Raw genomic sequence first — 22,120 nt, forward strand, 5'->3', positions numbered from 1 at the left:
GATTTCTTTGCTTAGCTTATAAGTTTCTTGAGGACAAGGATTATTTTCGTTCTTGTCTGCATCTTTCACTGCCCAGGATAGTTCAGTACACATACTAGGCACTTAAGCAATGTTTGTTTAATTGAATTAAAGGAGAAGATGAAAATGTTCTGAATTATTTCAGTGAATGAAAAGTTCTTAGGATGAAAGCCAAACTCATGCATGGAATGAGGAAGAAAAGCTCTCTAAAGTAGCAGAGGGGAATCAAATCCTCCCCAAATCAAGACAGCCATTTTTTTCAAGAAACTTTCCCTAATCAGGCTGGCATATATAAGAGGTGTTAGATTTATTCCGTAGCCTCAGTACACAGAACTAGACCCATGTATAGAAATTTCAGGGAAGAACATTTTTGTTGCAGTATAAGATTGAAATGGACTGCCTAATCCCATCTTATTAGAGGTATTCCCACAGAGACTAAATGACGATTTGACAAGGATTTTACAGTGAGGATTATTTCAAAACAGGGAGTGTGAAGGTCTAGATGACCTATTAGCTGATCTAATAGCTATTGAGAAAAGTCCCTAGATTATGTCACTTCCATTTTAATTTTAGGTGTCCAAATCAGTGCTCTCTCAAACTGCTAGGGATAATGACATTCAAATGAAGACTAGAAGAAATTTACAAAGTCAGTCCATTACACTTCCCAACTTGCCACCCGTGGAGCTGTTATTAAAGCATACTGCTTCAGTATGTAAATAAGGTATGAAGTGAAGCTAGAATTAATAGACTCTTACACTCTTAAAGAATTTCATGAGTAAAATAAAGGGGGGAAAGAAAAGAAAGAAAAAAGAACAAGGATGAAAATGTTTTAATAAAAAAATCATGGTTATTTACACTTGTAGCTTGATAAGTGTATAAATGTAAACTTTTATTGTTAATGTCACTTCACTTGTGATTCATTCCGATTCAAGGCTAATACTGTCATTTAAGCATACAAGTAGTGAGAAAATTATATTCACAGAATATACATCCACGTGCATTCAAAAGTTTGTCACTTTTTCAAGCGAGTGGTATAGACACTGTGCCATTGGCTCGGCTCCTGTTTCTTAAATGGACACCGGACTCAGTTATGTCATCTACACGCTCTTCACTTTTTTTTTCTTTCAGGCTGTTGATGAATCTCAGAGTGATTTCATCCCATTCTTCAGGTAACAACATCAGAAGGAACCCAATGCAAATGATAATGGTGGCAGCCAGTCGGACAACGTTGAAGATCACCTCCTGTTTCAGGAGATCCACAGCTGTAGAAGAGAAAAACCAAAGAACATCCTGGTGTAAGTATATGTTTTTTAAACTGCATTGAATATGAAGCATTAAAGTATGGGTTATTTCTTTTGCCAGATCTTCTGGAATCCCTAAAACTGGTTTTACTCTCACCTGCAAACCTCTTCCCGTCATACACGTACACATCTGGACTCATGTTTTCTAATGTTGTTCCCCTTGTCTAAAATCCCCTCTCCACTTCCATCTTCTCTCTAAATCTTATACTTTCTTCAATACTCAGTTCAAATACAACTTCCCTGAAGACTTTTCTTATTATGAGTTCTTCTTCTGTGTTCCCATTGCACTTTATTAGTACCTCTCTTATGCAATTTCTACTTTCTGTTTGTTATTATGTTTATTTGTACTCATCATTTCCTGTCTTAGCCCATAAGACCTTCAAGGGTTGGAATCCTATTTTATCGATCTTTATATCTTCCCCCAGTGCTGGTACATTGCCTTGTGCATATTAGATACTCAATAAAATTCATTATCAAATGAATGAATATCCATCCATAGGTAAGCTGGGTGACAAGCCTTTCACAGGGGCTGTTTTATCCCATTGGTAGAGTGAGAGAGAACCACAGACCTTTATTTAATTTTTGTACTTGTTTGCGTTGGTAAATTTTGTTCTAGCAGGATGGTGTTAATGCCACCATTTTTGTCATAGAGATTATATGCAACAACAAAAAAAGTTTGGTATTTAATTTCAAAAGCAAAATGGTAAAAAACAGATTGTAGTTATAAAAATTACACTTGTTATTTAGCGACTCCATTGTCTGTCCAGAATATTTAAAAACATCTCCCATTATAACGCACATTATCCACCACTCTGCAAGAAACACCTCAGGATACAAAACAAGTATATGTTGGCCTTGTAAAAACTTACAAAATATCAAAGGGCACTGGTACCTGCATTCCCAGGAACGCTGAGCACAGTGCCAATGGAGATGAGGATTGGGTACGTTAGCACAACTCCAACATTGACCAGGATGTTAAATGCTATAAAAGAATTAGAAAAAGATAGAGAGAATGAAGGAAAATTGGTATTTTGAGTTCTTTGCCATTCTCCCCTCTCCCCAACTGTAAAAATGTAATTTTTTTTTATGAAGAAACAATATGGTGAAGTAGTTAGAAGTCTAACCTGGTCATTAGGAAGACCCAAGTTCAATTTAAGTCTCTAATATATACTGTCTGTGTGACCCTAGGGAAGGCATTTAACCTTAGTCAACTCTCAGACTATCAGCTGCTGATTTACACAGTCAGAAGGCATTTCCATATCAAGAATTCCCTAAATTAATGACATCACAAGCAAACCCCAGCATTTTTCACTAATCGTGCCTCACAAAACATTTGATACTTAGCGTCAGTCAGTCTCTTGTTATGTAAATTTGGGGACAGCTTCCATTTACACACCCTCCTTTTATTTCTGGGACCACCTCTGATATCTGCTCTCTAAGACTCTTCCTGAATTACGTGTACAATTTCTATAGTTTCACCAATTCCTTTTCTTAATCCTAATCCTACAAATCTTTCTTCTAATTATACTTTCTCTTTATAATTAAGGTGTTCAAAAGAATTTCGGGATACCCTGATCAATAGAAAATTATGACATTTAGAAGCAAAACACCTCTCTTCCCTATTCCATTTAGTCCCTTTTAATTCAAATCCTTCATTTATAGAAGAGGAAACAGGGGCCCAGAAATGCCAAGTAATTTGTCCAAAGTCAAGCAGGTAGAGAAGAGCTTTGAATGGAATTTGAATGCGGGTCCTCTGATGCCAAGTTAGTATTTTTTTCACCAACCAATGCTGCATTGTATTCAGAATGCCATACTGCTTATTTGAATAGTTAAAAAAAATTAGTCTGCATATTTTCCTATTATAATATTTAGACCTAGAAAATATATGGTAGGGCTTACGCCATTGGAAGTGTCAAGAGAGTGAATCTTGGGAATGGTGATATCTTGGGAAACTTGAACCAACTCCAGAATGTTATGCTAGCAGATTGCTGTCCCTAGAAGGAAGGGAGATACTTTCTTTCTGAACAGCCACTAATACCCTTGTAGTCTTTTATGCTCTATTTCTCAGACACTCAGATCACATCACGAAAACTACATGGATATTTGAACAAAAAGAAGGAAAACAATTTTGCAACTGCTTTATTGCTATTTCCTGTTTATGCCCCACTCTTAGTTCATTTTTGTACCAATGTTTTAACTGTTAATTTAAAAAATAAGCAATAAACAAGTCATTGTGAAATCCAATTTTTTTCTGGTCTACCATTCAGGAAAGAGAGGGAAGCCTGAATTTAGATGGAACAGGAAAGTTCTAAAATTTTGGGGGGGGGGGGGGGAGGCTGGCATGGAGCAGGATAGAAAAGGAAGATTGAAGGATAACCCAATGAAGGTCACTGTCAAGCATGGTAAGTTGAGTTATCAATCACCCCTTAGCTTAGTCAAAGGAAGAATTAACTCCTTTTCCTTTCTAAGAAATGTCAACAAACATTTATCAAGAGCACACTCTGTGCCAGACACTGGGCCAAGTGCTGGAGTTACAAATACAAGCAAAAATACAGTTCTTCCCCCAGGACCTTACTTTTTTTTTGTATATATTTTAGGCTTTTAAATTTTTTGTTAATATTTTATTTTTCCCAATTGCATCTAAAAAAAGCCCCTTATTTGTTTCTTTCAGCATTTTGAATTCCAAATTCTTTTCTTCCCTCCATCCCTTCCCCAATCCCTGAGACAGTAAGCAAGTTGATAAAGGTTTATACTTGTGCAGTCATGCAAAACACATGTAACATTGTGAAAGAAAACACAGACTCCCTTCCCCCAAAAAATACAAAAATTTAAGAAAGTTAAAAATCCTATGCTTTGATCTACATTCACACTCCATCAGTTCTTTCTCTGGAGATATCCAATATTTTTCATCGTGAGTGCTTTGAAATTATTTTGGATGCTGTATTGCGGAGAATAGCCAAGTCATTTGCAATTGATTATTGGGCAATATTGCTGTTACTGTGTACGGTGTTCTGCAGGTTCTGCTCGTATCACTTTGCACGAGTTCATTGTAAGTCTTTCCAGGTTTTCCTGAGAGCATCTTGCTTGTCATTTCTTGTAGCATGATAATATTCATTACGATCATATGCCACAGCTTGTTCAACCATTCCCCAATTCATGGGCATCCCCTCAATTTGCAATTCTATTACAAAAGGAGCAGCTATAAGTATTTTTATACGTAGATGTTCATTCCCCTTTTTTTGGATCTCCTTGGGATACAGACCTAGTGATAGTATAATTGGTCAAATGATATGCACCCTTTGGGTGTAGTTCTACATTGCTCTCCAGAATGGTTGAATCAGATCACAACTCCATCAATTCTCTGTGTTATATACATAAAAAGGAATGAGGAGTTATGGTGAAAAAGTCAGGAGAAGGATGACTGGGCCCTTCCTTAAAATAAGTTTCAAGATGCAACTCACCAGTGGGAGACAAGGGCTGTAGGTCCAGAGGGAGAAGACAGCTACAGCATGGTACAAAAGTCCAGAGAGTATAGGTGTGGCTTTGCTCTCTTTTTCCCTCTAATGCCTTTTAATGTCTATTAAATATATGACTTGAATTCCCAGGTAATTTACACTGATAACATCTAAATTTAACTTTCTAAAACCTCAATAATTTAAACCTGCTTCCCTTCTGGGAATATATTCAAGTAAGCGAAACTGGCAGAAATTCAAGTAGCTATACAGCTTTTACTATATTAACACACATGCAATAAGAAAACCTAAAACAGTACCACTTAATGAGATTGAATTTCTAAAGGGGCTGGTTGTTGTAAGCACCTGATAGAAGAGCAAAAAGTGTGTCTTCTTTCCTTTTTATCTTACTTTTTAGGGGACGGGCAGATGAAGTACAAAAGTAGATGAAGTAGACAGAAGGGAGTGGGGAATGGGGAGTTCTTGGAGATAGATTCTCCAAATCAGTTTCATCAACAAATGCTGGCCCTAAATTTCATTTGGATGCTGGTAGACTCTGTAATTCTTTCCCAAGGTTTTAGTGTTTGTCTTGGACTCTCTAGTCACCAGGGAGTGTTCAGGTGATCAATGAGTAGTTCAACCTGTGATGGAAAATGTCAGCAAAAGAACCTTAGATGGAATATTATCTTGGTTCTTTTTGTTCAATTGCTTTTTTTAATCATGTCCAACTCTTTATGACCCCATTTAGCAAAGATATTAGAGTGGTTTTCCATTTCCTTCACCAGTTTATTTTGCTGAGGAAAAGACCGAGGTCTACAGAGTTAAATGACTTGTAAGGATTATACAGCTAGTACGTGTCTGAAGGCCAGGTCTGAACTCAGGTCTTTCTGACTCCATGCCCAGTCCTCTGTCAATTTTGTCATCTAGCTTCCTTTACCTCCGCTATTCTCCTTTCTCCTTAGGGTCATGTCTCTCATTCTTGTCTTGCCCCTCAAGGGAAGAATTTCATGACTTTTGCCAAAGTCATTGTGAACCCAGGAATCTGTTGAAGGGAAAAACCCCTATTCATCTGATTGGTATTGCTGAAACTCTTAGTAGTGTCTGCATGGGGCTGATGGCAAAAGAACAAGATCTTAATATGGTAGTAAAAAGTAATACGAATTTACTGAAGATTAAATTAGAAATAAATCAACATGGATCTAAGTCCTTGAAAGTCCTTGTCTATCACTTGTCTGAGTTACCAGCCTGTTGTAACATTTTGTCTCATAAGATAGAATCAGTGGAAATCCATGACAGGCACAGTTGTTTAGACACCGTAAGAGCTTATTTCACTGGAAATAATATAGCTATAGCCCTAGGTTATAGTCTGGTCACAGATTTTGAGTTGGAAGGCACCTCAGGGGTCATTTAATTCAACCCTCCTCATTTTGCAGATGAAGAAACTGAGGCACAGAGAAGTTAGGGCCAAAGACTTTTATGTGAATTTTCTAGATCATAGGGGTACTGCACCCTTAACCTCCATAATGTGGAAAAGATAACTATACTCCTTCCTCTGATACAACTGCAACTTATCCATCACTTCCTATCCTATGGAATTCTTGTCCATATCTTTCCATAAATCCTTCACAAAAGTACCAGTGAACTACTACTCAACATTATCAGGGTGACAATGCAATGAATAGATTGTACTACTGTAATAGATTGTTCTCACAAATTAATCAGTCCACCTTCCTCTCACCTACAATCAAGTCAACAAGCACTGGCTAAACCCTTCTCAGTGTTTTAGGCACTGGGCCAAGTGCTGAACATACAAAGGAAACCAAACCAAACAAAATAACATAGTTCCTGCTCTCAAAGAGCTCACAGTGTAATAGGGGAAACACCATGCAAACAACTAGGTACAAACAAGATATATACAGTATAAACTGGAAACAAATTTCCAGTCACACATCTTTTTGTTGATGTATTTTCTGCTAATTTTTGCATGTAATTCAATATTAGCAATGTGTTGTGATCTGTTTGTGTCCGTTACGTATGTCTCCAGTGTCCTTTGGGTTGCCAGCAAGTTTGATTTCTCAGAGATTGTGGTACTGTACAATTTTGCAGCCATATAGGAACACTAGGGGTATTAGGAAGATTTTGTTGTTTGATTGAAGTAGAAACAGGATCTTTCTAAGTAATATATTACTTGTCAAAAGCAATCTAAATTGCCTTTTTCATCATATTCAAATCAGGGCTTAGTATAATGTCTGTATGTAGTGTTTGTCTAAGGTTATATAGATACTAAATTGTTCAATGTCTAACTGCATGTCATTATCAAGATAAGAGGCTATTCACTTGTTGTTTCCTACCTGACTAGTTACGTTGAACTCTTTTCTATGATTACAGATCTCATTGAGAAAGTTCTGAAATAGTCTGGGATTTGACATACAATGTCTTCCACAAACAGAAGCATCTAGAAGTAGGGTCTCTAGACCTTTTTTTGATTATACCCTCTTATAAGTAAAAACTTTTGAGCATATATCCCACCCCATAATTGTACATTCATTTATTTATAAATCATATCCATTTACTACCATGCAACTAATAATGTATGCTATAAAACTTGCACAAAAATAGACCTTTTTTTGAATGAGGTAAAGAAAAGTAATATTTGATCCTAGAATCAACAGGGAAGCACTGGACTTAAATAGTAGAATGACATGGTCAAATATATGATTCAGGAAAATCATTTTGGCAATCGTGAAAAAATAGAGTGGAGAGGAAGGAGATTCAAGGCTAGAAGAACAATGAGGAGACTATTGAAATAGTCCAAACAAGGCGTGATAAGGCCTGAATTAGGGTGATCACAGTGTGGGTGGAGAAAAGGAAACAGATACAACAGATGTGGAAATAGAACAGAAAACATTTGTCGATTGTTTAGCAATAATGGGTGAAAGAGGGGCCACTCTAATGACAGTGGTGCTATTAAAAGAAATAGGGAAGTTCAGAAGAGGGATTTGTTTGGGGGAGAGCTAATATAATAAAACCCATTTATACCCTCTAATCTTGTGAGATGAATTCTGTCCCACCCAAAATGAAAAAGTAGAAGGGGACTCTTTTATTTGTCACTACACTGGAACAAAAGGGTCTTTAGAAGTCATCCTCCTAGTGATGTCTACCATATCTGCCAGATTATCCAGGGGATAATGGGTAAGTGTATTGGGGAGGGTAAGATTTTCTCAATGGTTCTTTTACAAATGCTGCTGTGGGTGCTTAGTAAATGGTTATGTTATAACTGTTTTAGGAAGGAGGGCTAAAAGTTATCTCAGAAGGAGGGAGATTGAGAAGCTTGCACGGTGCAGGGAAACAGATTGGAGAAGTGTTGGGAGATAAGAGTAGATGTGGTTGTGTTGGAATCGAATTCTTTGACTGTCAAGGGGAGGGTGAGATGAGACCCCATATTCCCATCTTCCAACTGTATCACACACACATGCCTTGGGTTCAGGCCATGGCTCCAATGGGTTCAGGTCATACCACCCAGGAAACCGTAACCTCTATTTTGGAAGCCACTGATCTTAACAGAGAAACTTTTAGAAAATTCTTCTTCCGTCTTAACAACACCCTGGCCATTAGCAAATCAGTAGCAAACATGTATACCACATGTGCTACTAATAAGGATCATTGAAGAAAATAATCTTTGCAGTTGAATCTATCAAGGAATCTTTTGTGATGCATGCACAAGAAGCATCTTGTTAGAGATTTGATGGCATTTTACTTTACTGAGAAGTGAATCAAACGGTTTTGGTATTTTTATAGTCAACAAACAATAAGCACAGTGACATCTTGTTTTATTTCTACTTTTCAGTTAATCATGAAACTATATGTATTCTGTTTTTAAAATACATATTCAAAAGCATGCCCATTCCCCAAACCACAACCATTCCTTTCTCAAAGCTTCATTAATGATACCCTTTATCACACATGCAAACTGTTTTCACAAGGATTTTGTAGAGACGAGAAAGTAAGTATATGGATCTACAGTTACTGATGTCTTTCCAATTACCCTTTCTGTGTGTTTGTCCTTCGTTGCTGACGAAGACCATACCATCAGAGAAATAACGACATGACTTGCACTTGACTTTGTTTTGAGTGAGTGAGGACTGTGCAGGTCACCAGCCTCACTTCTCCTCCAGAGCCATGTGAATCCAGTGACTAGATATTCATCAGGATGACTGGAGATGACCCAGGATGAGACCTTTGGGGTTAAGTGACTTGCCCAAGGTCACACAGCTAATGAGCGTCAAGTGTCTGAGGTGAGATTTGAGCTCAGGTCCTCCTGACTCCTGCACTGGTGCTCTATCTACTGTACCACCTAGCTGCCCCTTTCTAGTAGTAACACTGTTCCCAATCTTTTCTTGCTCTTGACAGTACAATCTGCTTTTCCCATTATCCTTGTCCTCCAAATATCCTTTACAGTATTTCTAGTAACATATGCCACCTACAATTTTGATTTTTCTGAGATAATAATCTTCTATGACTTGTATTCAAATGGTATCTCTAAGAAAATATTGAATTTTTAAAAGAAGGGTAAGGTGGCGGGAAGTAACTTGTTATTCTAGAAAGAATTGTAATGTTGTTATTGCTGACTGGCTCTTTTTCGGTCATGTCCATGACCCCATCTGGGGTTTCTTGTCAAATATACCGGACTGGTTTGCCATTTTCTTCTCTAGCTCATTTTGCAGGTGAGGAAACTGAGGCAAACCTGGTTAAATGACTTGTGCAGGGTCACACAAATAGTGTCTGAGGCCAGATTTGAACTCAGGAAGATGAGTCTTCCTGACTCCAGGCACAAAGTGCTATCCACTGGACCACCTAGCTGTAAGCTTGTTAATTATTTTGTAGTTTTCCCCCTACAAGATTAACCTTTGCCTTGAACCTCCTTTCAAATTATACTTTTCTCCTTCCCTAATAAGTACATTTAATGATTTCCTGATAGAGAGTTTTATGTGTCTTTGGATTATTTGGCAATTGCTTCACAAAAGAGCTTTTTATTAAAACATGAGATCACTCCTTAATTTCTATGTCTTTTATCTCTGTGAATATTTTGAAGACCTTCTAAAAGTTTTCTCTGTAACAGTAATTTTAACGAGATAGACATGGTAGTATAATCTGGAGTCTGCCCTGATATCACCTGACTGGCATTATAATATCATAGCCATTTACTTTTCAACACTTTCCCAGAAAACTTTAGTTAAGGCTAATGAACAATAACCAGATTTCCAGAATAACAGTAATAGCTAGCATTTATATATTGTTGTACAATTTACAAAGCTTTTTACAAATATTATCTCATTTTTCAACTTTGGAGGCAGATCTTCATTATAACGAGGAAGAAACTGAGATTGATAGAGGTTAGGTGACTTGCCCAAGGTCACACAATTAATAATAAAATCTACTACTGTTATTATTACAGCTAACATTTTTTATTACTTACTATATGCCAGGCAATGCGCTAAGCACTTTACAATTATTATCTCCCTTGGTCTTTACAACAAACTTGGAAAATAGTTGCTGTCATTAGCTACATCTTACAGACGAAAAAATTGAGACAGAGATTAAATGACTTGCCCTCTCAACTAATCATAATAACAACTGAACATCTGGTACAGTGGATAGAGCACCCAGCCTGGAGTCCGGAAGACTCATCTTTGTGAGTTTAGTTCTGGCCACAGACACTTGGTAGTTGGGTAAGTCACTTAACCCTATTTGCCTCAGTTGCCTCATCTTTAAAATGAACTGGAGAAGGAAATGGCAAACTACCCCAGTATCTCTGCCAAGAAAACCCCAAATGGAGTCACGAAGAGCTAGACATGACTAATTGACTAAATGACAACAACATTTATATAACACTCACTATACGTCTGGCACTGTGCTAAGTGCTTTCCAGTCATTATTCCATTTGATCTCTATAATAACATTAGGAGACAGTTTTTATTATTATTGTTTATTATAATTCTTAATTAAATTATTATTAATTTCATTATTTATTATTATCATTTTACAATGAGGAAACTGGAACAAACAAAAATTAAGTGATTTGCCCATGGTCACTGTAAGTAACTAAAGCTGTATCCTTTTTTAAAGATTTCTGAAGTTTTCCTGACTCAACTCAGAGTTCTATTACTGTGCCACCTAGCTTCCTATAGAAACATAAATAAGGATATAAATAAACTAATCAAATTAACTAAACATATAAAATTTCTTCATGAATATAAATTGTCTTAATATTTAAATAAGGTTTACTAAATCTTAAATATTTAAATATGTATTTATTGAGCACATGCTTTGCACAAGGCCACTTCGTTACTCTTATAATTGACTTACCATTTATCATCTATGGAGCCTTTGTTCATCCCAACACTCTTATATTTGAAAACTTGTTTAAGTCAATATCACCATCTAGTAATAAGAAACCTATCATATTCTCAACTCAAGATTAGGAGTGCATACTTCTCAGACCTGGACCTCATTCAGTGATGAATTGAATAATCCCTTAGATAATGCAATACATGGTCATACATCAGGGATCCATTTTTTATGCTATGGATGACAGACTGGAGAGATTATAGAATAGGCAGCTTAGGTCATATCACTAATAGAATTCTTGCAGGGCCTAAACTCAGGCTGTTTAATTCCCAGCTTTACCCTCACTTCATTAATTTTCTACCCTTGAATTTTTATGACATAATGAATTTTTATCCCCCAAAATTAAGTAGCATACAGTCTTAGCCCCTATCTGAACATCTTTACCTATGTCTTTTAAAAATGAAGTAACATAAATCAAAAGGGACGTAAATAACCTTCCAAGAGGAGAAATCAGTCATTGGTGATAAGGCCTGTCAATAAAACCTATTATCAGGCAAAACATGTCCTGCCCTTGTTACATCATATATGAGATTCAACTCTACCTCCTGTTACACTTTGGCCTTTTCACTCTGTTTCTTTTGCCTGTATTTTATAAGGTTTTTACATATCTTTTACATATTTATAATATGAAGAGGTTGGGCTAGAGTTTATAGGACATAATGAGTGCATAGATATCCTTATTAGAATGGTGGGACTTCACTTTAAACTTCACATTCTTGAACCTATAATTAATTACCTGTTGAACTATGCATTATTCCCTCTGTGCTCATACCATCACAATTCTTGCCCCATCCTATCCTGACACTAGCTAACATCTATCATTACCTTTATCCACCCTTCTAAACATTGACAGGAAAAGTCATATAGCCCTGCTAACTAGATTTAGAGAAGAAATTTGGGGAAACTTGGGGATAAGCTGAAAGAACTTGGGATGAAAGAGAAAGCTTCAATCTGAAGGATGAAAAAGATTAAAGAGTGAACACCTGAAAATAAAAACTGAACAAGAAGGAAAAGAAAAGTGGTTGACAATGCAAAGTGTGTTAAGAAAGGTACATTTTGAAAACTGGTGAAACAAAAAAGAGGGGTTAGTGAAAAAAGGGAAGAGGAAGTAATGTGTCCGTAAAATTATTGAGGTAAATGAAAAGCAGTTGAGTATATTTATCAAGTTTTTAAGAGGTGACGAAAGGCTATAAAGGTCTTGGTGCTTAAGAGATGAGATACAAACTCACTGTCTGACAAAAAGTTTTGGGAAAACTGGAAAGCATTTTGGCAGAAACTAAGTATAGACCAATATCTCACATTGCATACCAAGGTAAAAATGGGTATATGATAGACATAAAGGGTGATATCATAAACAAATTAGGAGAACATAGAGTATCTTACCTGTCAGGTCTATGAATAAGGGAAGAATTTGTGACAAAATAAGACATAAAGAGCATAGTAAGTAAAATAGGTAATTTTGATTACATTATGTTAAAAAGTTTTGCACAAACAAAACCAAAGCAGCCAAGATTATAAAAAAAAACAGAAAACTGGGGAAATGGGGAATATTACAGCAAGTTTCTCTGATAAAGGTCTCATTTCTCAAATATATAGAGAACGAAGTCAAATTCATAAGAATACAAGTCATTCCCCAATTTATAAATGGTCAAAGGATATGAACAGGCAGTTTTCAGATGAAGAAATCAAAGCTCTCTGTAGTCATATGAAAATCACTATTGATTAGAGAAAAACAAATTAAAAAACAACTCAGGTACTACCTCATACCTATCAGAGTAGTTAATATGACAGAAAAGGCAAATGACAAATGTTGAAAAGGACATGGAAAAACAGGGACAACTAAGGCATTATTGATGGAGTTGTGAACTGATTCAACTATTTTACAGAGTAATTTGGAACTATGCCCAAAGGGCTGTAAAACCGTGCACACACAGTAATACTACTACTAGGTCTGTATCCCAAACAGATTATTAAAAGGGGGGGAGGACACATATGTACAAAAATATTTATTGCAGTTCTTTTTGAGGCAGCAAAGAATTGGAAATTAAAAAGATAGCCACAAATTGGGGAATAACTGAACAGGTTACGGTATAAGATTTTGATGGAACTATAAGAAAGAATTATAAGAAATGATGAGTAGGATGCTTTCTGGAAAACCTGGACACACTTATTTTAACTGATGCAAAATGTAGTGAGCAGAACCAGGAGAACATTGTACATTCTAACAGCAATATTGTATTATGTTCAACTGTGAATGACAGCTATTCTCAGCAATACAAGCAATTCCAAAGGACTCAGGATGGAAAATGTTATCTACCTCCAGAGAAAAAGAAAACTGATGGAGTCTGAATGCAAATTGAAGCATAATCTTTTACTTTATTTTTCTTTGTTTTTAGTTGTTTTCATTCAAAATATGATTAATATGGAAATATGTTTTGCATGACTACACATATATAATTTATATTAAATTGCTTGCCTTCTCAATGCAAGAGGAGGGTATGGAGAGAGGGAGAGAATTTGGAAATCAAAATTTTAAGAAACAGTTATTAAAAGTATTTTTACCTGTAATTGGAAAAAGAATTATATATAATATATATAATTTTTTTAAAGAATTAAATACATTATACATATATATAAAGTTTTAAAAGAACAAACTGGATGCTCCAATGAGCAGGAAGCTGCTTGTCCTCCAAGGAATGATAAACCCACAAAAGCCGTCAGATAAACGAGCAGCCTGTTAAGAGTTAGAGGAAATAAAGAATAGTGATAATTGATGAATCCTTGCTCAGGGATATTGAGGTAGCTGTTTGTCAACTTATTAATAACAATGGAGAGATCTATTGTCTCCCCTGGGTACTAAGATATAACTGAGAGCCTCATAAGATTTGTGCAAAGACATTACTATTATATTCCTCTAGTGATTCATGTGTGAACTGGTGAAATGGTGCCAAAAGCAACCTAGAAAGTGCTGCCTAAAATTATTAAGTTTGGGGCAAGAAACCATAGACCAAAGGAGAACAGGTTGGGATTTCCTCACTGTTGCTCATTGAAGGCAGAGGTTCAAAAGAGGAGAATTAATCTGGGAAGTAACTAGCTAGATGAGAATATGGCATCTCAGAATGGAGTTTGGATTTCTGGATGACAGCTTCAGAAACAGGAAAAAACAAAGTACTAGTCAGGGACTGTATCTAACAAAAGTGTCATAAATCTATTAAGAAAGATTGTAAAATAAAAATACTAGGCAAGGGAAAAAACTACTTATCTGTGTATACCAGCTAGGTATCATAGACAGTAGCTACAATGAAGATACAACAGCAGTTGAGATAATCAAAAGTTCCTAGGAAATAAAGTTTGAGAAAGGAAACTAGTAAAACTAATGACCTTAAATGTTAATTCAAAGATGCACGTATTTTCCGTGAAAAGGAGAACTAAAGGTCCTAAAAATAAAGCATACCATTCAAGCTTTCCTTTCCTCTACTTAAAGAACTCACTTTCTGGAGGGAGGAGCCAAGATGGCGGAGTAGAAAGATACACATATGCTAGCTCCGAACCCACAGCCCATAAAACGCCTGTGAAGAAGAACTCCCAATGAATTCGGGAGCAGTGGAAGCCACAGAACAACAGAGCGGGGGAGATTTCTGTTCCAGAGAGACCTGAAGAACTGACATGAGGACCCGGAGCAGAGCCCAGCCCTGCCTTGGCCATGCCACACTGAGGGGAGCGGATCCAAGCAGGCTTCAGGGACAGGATCTCCAGCAGCCTCACAGGTCCCTCCACCCACAGGTGCTAGAGGTCGGTGAGAGGGTCTTTTCTGCCGAGAGGGGAGTGGGGTGTCCCCATGGCTCAGGCCCCCTCAGGAGGCAGCAGCAGACAGGGGCTCCCAAAGCAGGCAGGAGCCTGGTTCCATTGTTGAAGGTCTCCAAGTAAACCCCCTGAGGGAACTAAGCCCGAGTGGCAGCCCTGCCCCTACCTAAGCATCTGAATTTAATCTCACATTGAATAGCAGCCCTTCCCCCACCCAAAGCCATGAGGCTGGGAAGTAGCATTTGAATCTCAGCCCCCAAGCACTAGCTGGGCGGATTTGGAGGCAAGGTGGGTGTGGAGAGGAAACTCAGAAGTCAAGTAACTGGCTGGGAAAATGCCCAGAAAAGGGAAAAAAATAAGATCATAGAAGGTTACTTTCTTGGTGAACAGATATCTCCTCCCATCCTTTCAGATGAGGAAGAACAATGCTTACCATCAGGGAAAGACATAGAAGTCAAGGCTTCTGTATCCCAAACATCCAAAATAAATATTCAGTGGGCTCACGCAATGGAAGAGCTCAAAAAGAATTTTGAAAATCAAGTTAGAGAGGTGGAGGAAAAACTGGGAAGAGAAATGAGAGAGATGCAAGAAAAGCATGAAAAGCAGATCAACACCTTGCTAAAGGAGATCCAAAAAAATGCTGAAGAAAATAACACCTTGAAAAATAGGCTAACTCAATTGGCAAAAGAGGTTCAAAAAGCCAATGAGGAGAAGAATGCTTTCAAAAGCAGAATTAGCTAAATGGAAAAGGAGGTTCAAAAGCTCACTGAAGAAAATAGCTCTTTCAAAATTAGAATGGAACAGATGGAGGCTAATGACTTTATGAGAAACCAAGAAATCACAAAACAAAACCAAAAGAATGAAAAAATGGAAAATAATGTGAAATACCTCATTGGAAAAACAACTGACCTGGAAAATAGATCCAGGAGAGACAATTTAAAAATTATGGGACTACCTGAAAGCCATGATCAAAAAAAGAGCCTAGACATCATCTTTCATGAAATTATCAAGGAAAACTGCCCTGAGATTCTAGAACCAGAGGGCAAAATAGGTATTCAAGGAATCCACCGATCCACTCCTGAAAGAGATCCAAAAAGAGAAACTCCTAGGAACATTGTGGCCAAATTCCAGAGTTCCCTAGTCCAGGAGAAAATATTGCAAGCAGCTAGAAAGAAACAATTCAAGTATTGTGGAAATACAATCAGGATAACACAAGATCTGGCAGCTTCTACATTAAGGGATGAAAGGGCTTAGAATATGATATTCCAGAAGTCAAAGGAACTAGGACTAAAGCCAAGAATCACCTACCCAGCAAAACTGAGTATAATACTTCAGGGGAAAAAATGGTCTTTCAATGAAATTGGGGACTTTCAAGCATTCTTGATGAAAAGTCCAGAGCTGAAAAGAAAATTTGACTTTCAACACAAGAATGAAGAGAAGCATAAAAAGGTAAACAGCAAAGAGAAGTCATAAGGGACTTACTAAAGTTGAACTGTTCACATTCCTACATGGAAAGACAATATTTGTAACTCTTAAAACTTTTCAGTATCTGGGTAGTTGGTGGGATTACACACACACACACACACACAGCACAGAGTGAATTGAATAGGATGGGATCATATCTTTAAAAAATGAAATTAAGCAGTGAGTGAGAAATATATTGGGAGGAGAAAGGGAAAAATGGAATGGGGCAAATTATCTCTCATGAAAGAGGCAAGCAAAATACTTTTTAGTGGAGGGAAAAAGAGGGGAGGTAAGAGAAAAACATGAAGTTTACTCTCATCAACTAAAGGAAAGAATAAAATGTACACTCATTTTGGTATGAAAACCTATCTTACAATACAGGAAAGTGAGAGAGAAGGGGATAAGCAGGGTGCGGGGGATGAGGGAAGGGAGGGCAATGGGAGGAGGGAGCAATTTGAAGTCAACACTCTTGGGGAGGGACAGGATCAAAAGAGAGAATAGAAGCAATGGAGGGCAGGAGAGGATGGAGGGAAATATAGTTAGTCTTACACAACACAACTATTATGGAAGTCATTTGCAAAACTACACAGATATGGCCTATAATGAATTGCTTGCCTTCCTAAAAGGAAGGGGTGGGGAGGGAGGGATGAAGAGAAGTTGAAATTCAAAGTTTTAGGAACAACTGTTGAGTACTGTTCTTGCTACTAGGAAATAAGAAATACAGGTAAAGGGGTATAGAAAGTTATCTGGCCCTACAGGACAAAAGAGAAGATGGGGACAAGGGAAGGAAGGGATGATAGAAGAGAGGGCAGATTGGTGATAGGGTCAATCAGAATACTTGGTGTTTTGGGGTGGGGGAGGGGACAAATGGGGAGAAAATTTGGAACCCCAAATTTTGTGAAAACGAATGTTAAAAGTTAAATAAATAAATTAAAAAAAAAAGAACTCACTTTCCTCCAAGGTTCTCATCATAATCCACCCTATCAACCACTTTCTTCCTCTTGATGAGAAACATATCCAGAATGGAATTCCCCTGCTTTGGTTCTTCCAACTTTTGAAGGATGGAATTATTTTTAAAGTAAGGTAAGATGTTATTATCTACTTTGCTTTTGATAGACCGTTAGGAGTTCTCTGGAAAATAAAAGTTACTCATTCTCAGTATTATATCTCTATGCCAGGATTGTGATCAAGTACCTGAACTCATGTATCTCCTGTCTCTGTCCAGATGATCTGTACATACTACAGAAGGATAGCAAACACTCCAAAGACAAAGTTGCATCTTGCTCCATTGTCCTTCACCCAAATAGTCTCTACTGTGTTTCCCTCCTCTGTTTCCTGAATTTACTTAAAAATCAAGCCACTTAAAGTGTCATTCTCAATTTCCTCATCTGTAATGAACCTTCTTAGGGATTTTGTGAGACTAAAAGGAGATAATGTATGTGAAGTTCTTTGCAAACCTTAAAGCACTCTATAGACATTAGGGTTTTGTTTTGTTTTGATTTGATTTTTTGCAGGGAAAATCAGTCCAGGAGATTTGGAGGATTTTCAAGGATGAAATTCTGAAGATATAAAAAGAAACAATGATGTCAGGGGGTAGGGGTAACAGAAAATGCATTAACCAACTTGTATTTTTATGTATTTCTCATTTTATTTTTAATTTTTGTACAGAAGCTGGAATCTAGGACAGGAAACAGCAGATGAATGGGAGTGTTGCACAGTTCTATAAAATAGTGTCAATAGTGCTAAAGCTCAGAGTTAGCTGAGATTGGGGTGGAAAGCTAAGGTAATATCTCATTTTTTTTTTTTTGGTCAGCAAAAAGGGAGTTTCAAAAAAAGGGGTAGGAGCACTTCTGTGGAGCAGATGTAACAGTAATAACTGACAAGGAAAAGGAAGAGCTACCTTGTTTTTTCTGCAAAGGAGAATAACTTTTATAGCAGAAAATGACCTAAAAATTGTAAGTAACAGAGGAGTTGATGGTAGTAAAACAGTGCTTTCCACCCTTGATGAATTCAAATCACCTGGCCCAGATGAACTACATTCTTGGTTAGTGGAAGAACTGGCAGATTTGATAACTGAGCTACTGTCAGTGATATTAGAAAGTTAATTGAGAATGGGAAAAGTAACATTTAGAAAAGGAAGAAATGATTACCAAGGGCTTACTTGGCTTCTTCAAGAAAAGGTCCTGCCAGATGAATCTTATTTTTTTTTCTACAGGGTTATATTAAACTGGTCAATCAAAAATGCTAAAACATGATCTCATAATATTATGAAAACGATGAAGATATATTACCTAGAGAACAATATAATTAGATGAATTTGCAATTGGTTGAATGTCTGGATTCAGAGAGAAGCTGCTGATGGTTTAATATCAAGTTGGCATAAGGTCTCTAGTGTATTGCTCCAGGAATCTGTACTTGGCCCTATGCTGTTTAATATTTTTTATCAAGGACTTGGATGATAGTACGTTCATTCCGTTTGTAGATAATACACATGCTGAAAGGAGTAGTAACACATGATATAACTGAATCAGGATCCCAAAATGATCTCTGCAGTCCAGACCTTTGGGCTGAATCTAAGAAAATGAATTTAATAAAGATAAGTTGTAAAGTCTTCCATTGGGTTTTTAAAAATCCATTTTGCAAGTTCAAGTCAGGAGAGACATGGTTAGAAATCAGTTTGTCTGGGGTGGGAGGGGGAGGAACTTTAGCCAGCTGGATAAACGGTCAGTATTTCAATATGCCAACAACAGAAAAAAACAGGCTGTTTTGACTTTTTTTGCTGTACGTAAACTCCAGGACCACAAAGGTAGAAACCCTACTTTACTCTGCCTTGAGCAGGCCCTATCTGGAGTACAGTGTGTTCAGTTATGTATATCAGCATTTGGGAAGGATATTAATAAGCTAGACAGCATCCAGAAGTAGTTTTCCAGTATGATGAAAGGCCTTGAGTCCATATCAGAAGAAAACTGATTGAAAAAAATTAAGAGTCCTTGATGCAAAGGAGACACCATATACCTTGGAAGTGGTTGTCCTCCTTGCCTGGAATGTACTCCACTCTCGCCTCCATTTCTTGGAATTCCTGGTTCACTTTCAAGACTCACCTTCTATAAGAAGTCTTACCTGACCCCACTTCCCACTCTCCAGCTGCTAGTGCCTGCTCTCCCATTTTGTATATGTTAGTGTCTTCTCTCTTCAGGTACCCAATGTATACATTATTTATTATCAGCATAAATCTTATTTGTATATAATTGTTTTCATGATGCCTTCCCCATTACATTATGGTCTTCAGGGCAGGGACTGCTTCTGTCTCTCTTTTATCCCTAGCTCTTAGCATAGTGTATATGTTTACACATATAGTATGTGCTTAATAAATGATTGTTACCTTGTTGACATTAATACGCATATGCTTACATCTGTAATACCCTCTGGGCTCACTGTCCCAAACCCCTGCTCACATTGTAAGACAGCTGGCTAATGGTCTCCTAGCAATAATGCTGAGGGATTGGGGACCTTTTATCCTATCACTTATGGACCTTTAATACATCAGATCCACCTGATGTATTCCTCACTGGTTACCTGATGGATTTAATTAGCTTTTAGAAAAAAAGTATTTATGGAGGTAGTGTATTAAGAACAACTGACACAAAATTCCCTCCCTCCTCAAAAGTCTAAGACTTGGCTCACTTTTTGTACACAAAACATCATGGGGGGAGGGGGAAGAAGGTAGGCTCAGTTTTAAAGAATACATGTGGCAAAGGTGTAATTCACAATTACACTGAAGTCCTTTCCTCTCTTCATGAAGTTTTCATGAAGTCTCCCTTTTGTATCAGTTTTCTTCAGGGCTTTAAAGGTCAGTTGTAGAGTCTTAAAGCAACCTTACCAAAATTTTCCTTGGCCACTCCTATTCCTAAAGCATACTACCAGCTCCACTGGAGCCTACTAGCTCTTTTGGGAAGTCCAACTCTTATGACCTTTCATAGTTCACAAGGTCATATTCTGGTCAAGAGAGTTTTCTCTTCCTCATCCCCAAAGGATTCCCTCTCAAGAGCTTGATCAGGCTGGTCTGCTATCAGAATGCCAGATCTCAAACTGGCTTGCTGTTTTATTCAAGTTCTACATTTATACCTGATTATATTCAAAAAAGCATCTAACATTGCTAGTGTAGCCTGATTGGCTCATTCATCTTTAGTTTATACCTTTGTCTGATCAATTAATTCAATAGAAGTTCCCAGGAATTGTTCACACTTAGTTTGTACATGTAATTGGTTGATTCCGTAACTCAAAAGGTGTTCTTTCCTGATAAAGATATCAGAGCGTAGGATGCCTTAATGGTTACAATAGTTGGACTGAGGAATGTAAGATATTCTTCTTACACACACACACACACACACACACACACACACACAAATTTATAAGTATGTATATATATATATATATATATATACAACTGTATAAACATATAGTTACATATATAGATATACAACTATATGGTTTTATACATAGGTATAGATCTATATACATATATACATACGTAAATATATTATACATATATAGATACGCAACTATATAATTGGATATTACTATAAATAGAGATTTAGTTTTCCCTGTGTAACTATATACAAAATTAGATATGTAGGTGTATATATGTATATCTTTATGTATATATACATATGCATACACACACATACACACACACACATATATATGTATATATATGTTCCCTATTTGAATGTGATTTCTCTGAGGGCACAGACTGTCTTACTTTTGTCTTTGTAGAAAGTAAATGCATAAAATATGCATGTGGGCTGATTTACTGTTTAGGGCAGCTCAGTCTGAGGGAAGGAGATACAAAGCTGAGTGATTTAATTGCCCACAGAGAGTTAGGGCTTTGTTTCTGGAGATCTGGTCCAGGTGGAGAGAATCAGGGTAATATGAGGGTGGATGATAGACAGATTAAGTATTTTGACCATGATCACACAGTAAATAAGTGTGGCAGGTGGGATTTTAACCCAGGTTTCACTTAACTCTGAGTTTCAGCACTTTTTCTATTATACATGCTGCCTTTAAGAAAGCCAGAATTAAACCTGGGCAGTTCATTAAATTATTCCTTGGGCTTCTTTTCCAAGAAAGGTTAAGGACGTCATTTATTCTCAGTTCTCAAATTTTCCATCCTGAACACTGGAGTTAGCAAAACCTCTCTCTATAACCTCTTGTTGTAAATTTTGTGATATAACTAGATGAAAAGTTTTCTTAAAACTCCATGGTTTTTTATCATGGTAGCATTTAAATAACTGAACAGATTTAAATAATCATGTTAATTTTTTTAAGTAACACTCTTTCAAGGTTGAATGCTGAGATACACTAAGTGATGCTGAAAACCTTCCCTACTTACCAAGCCATAGTCCTGCCATTCCACAGAGGCAGCCCCAGGGTAGGGCTGAGAAAGATGACCAGTGCTCTACTTTGGTAAAATATAGGATAATTGGTGTGAAGGAGATGAAGATTAAATTAAAGAAACCTAAGGTGGAAAAAAAGTGGGCCGCTTCTCCAAAGTTGGCACTTCCAAGAAACATCTTAAATAGAACCTAGAATGAGAGAAAGCATTGTTCAGTAACCAAGTTCACTGGAGTCAAAGTGCTTGGTGGATTCAAAAGCTAATCAATCTACGAGCTC

General features: G+C 37.0%; 1 protein-coding gene across 1 annotated transcript in view; it reads right to left on the reverse strand.

Moving 5' to 3' along the window:
- Window positions 1-844: 844 nt before the first annotated feature.
- SLC35F4 (solute carrier family 35 member F4) overlaps window positions 845-22,120 on the reverse strand; it is a 283,544-nt gene continuing 262,268 nt past the window's right edge. The window contains exons 6-8 of the mRNA XM_072640677.1: window positions 21,840-22,032; window positions 2,212-2,301; window positions 845-1,280 (exon numbers count right to left, since the gene is read on the reverse strand). Of these exons, the coding sequence (XP_072496778.1) occupies window positions 1,039-1,280; window positions 2,212-2,301; window positions 21,840-22,032 (525 nt within the window). The 3' untranslated portion in view covers window positions 845-1,038. The remainder of the gene's footprint in view (window positions 1,281-2,211; window positions 2,302-21,839; window positions 22,033-22,120) is intronic.

Source organism: Notamacropus eugenii, chromosome 1 (genome assembly GCF_028372415.1).
Source record: "Notamacropus eugenii isolate mMacEug1 chromosome 1, mMacEug1.pri_v2, whole genome shotgun sequence".
Taxonomy (NCBI): Eukaryota; Metazoa; Chordata; class Mammalia; order Diprotodontia; family Macropodidae; genus Notamacropus; species Notamacropus eugenii.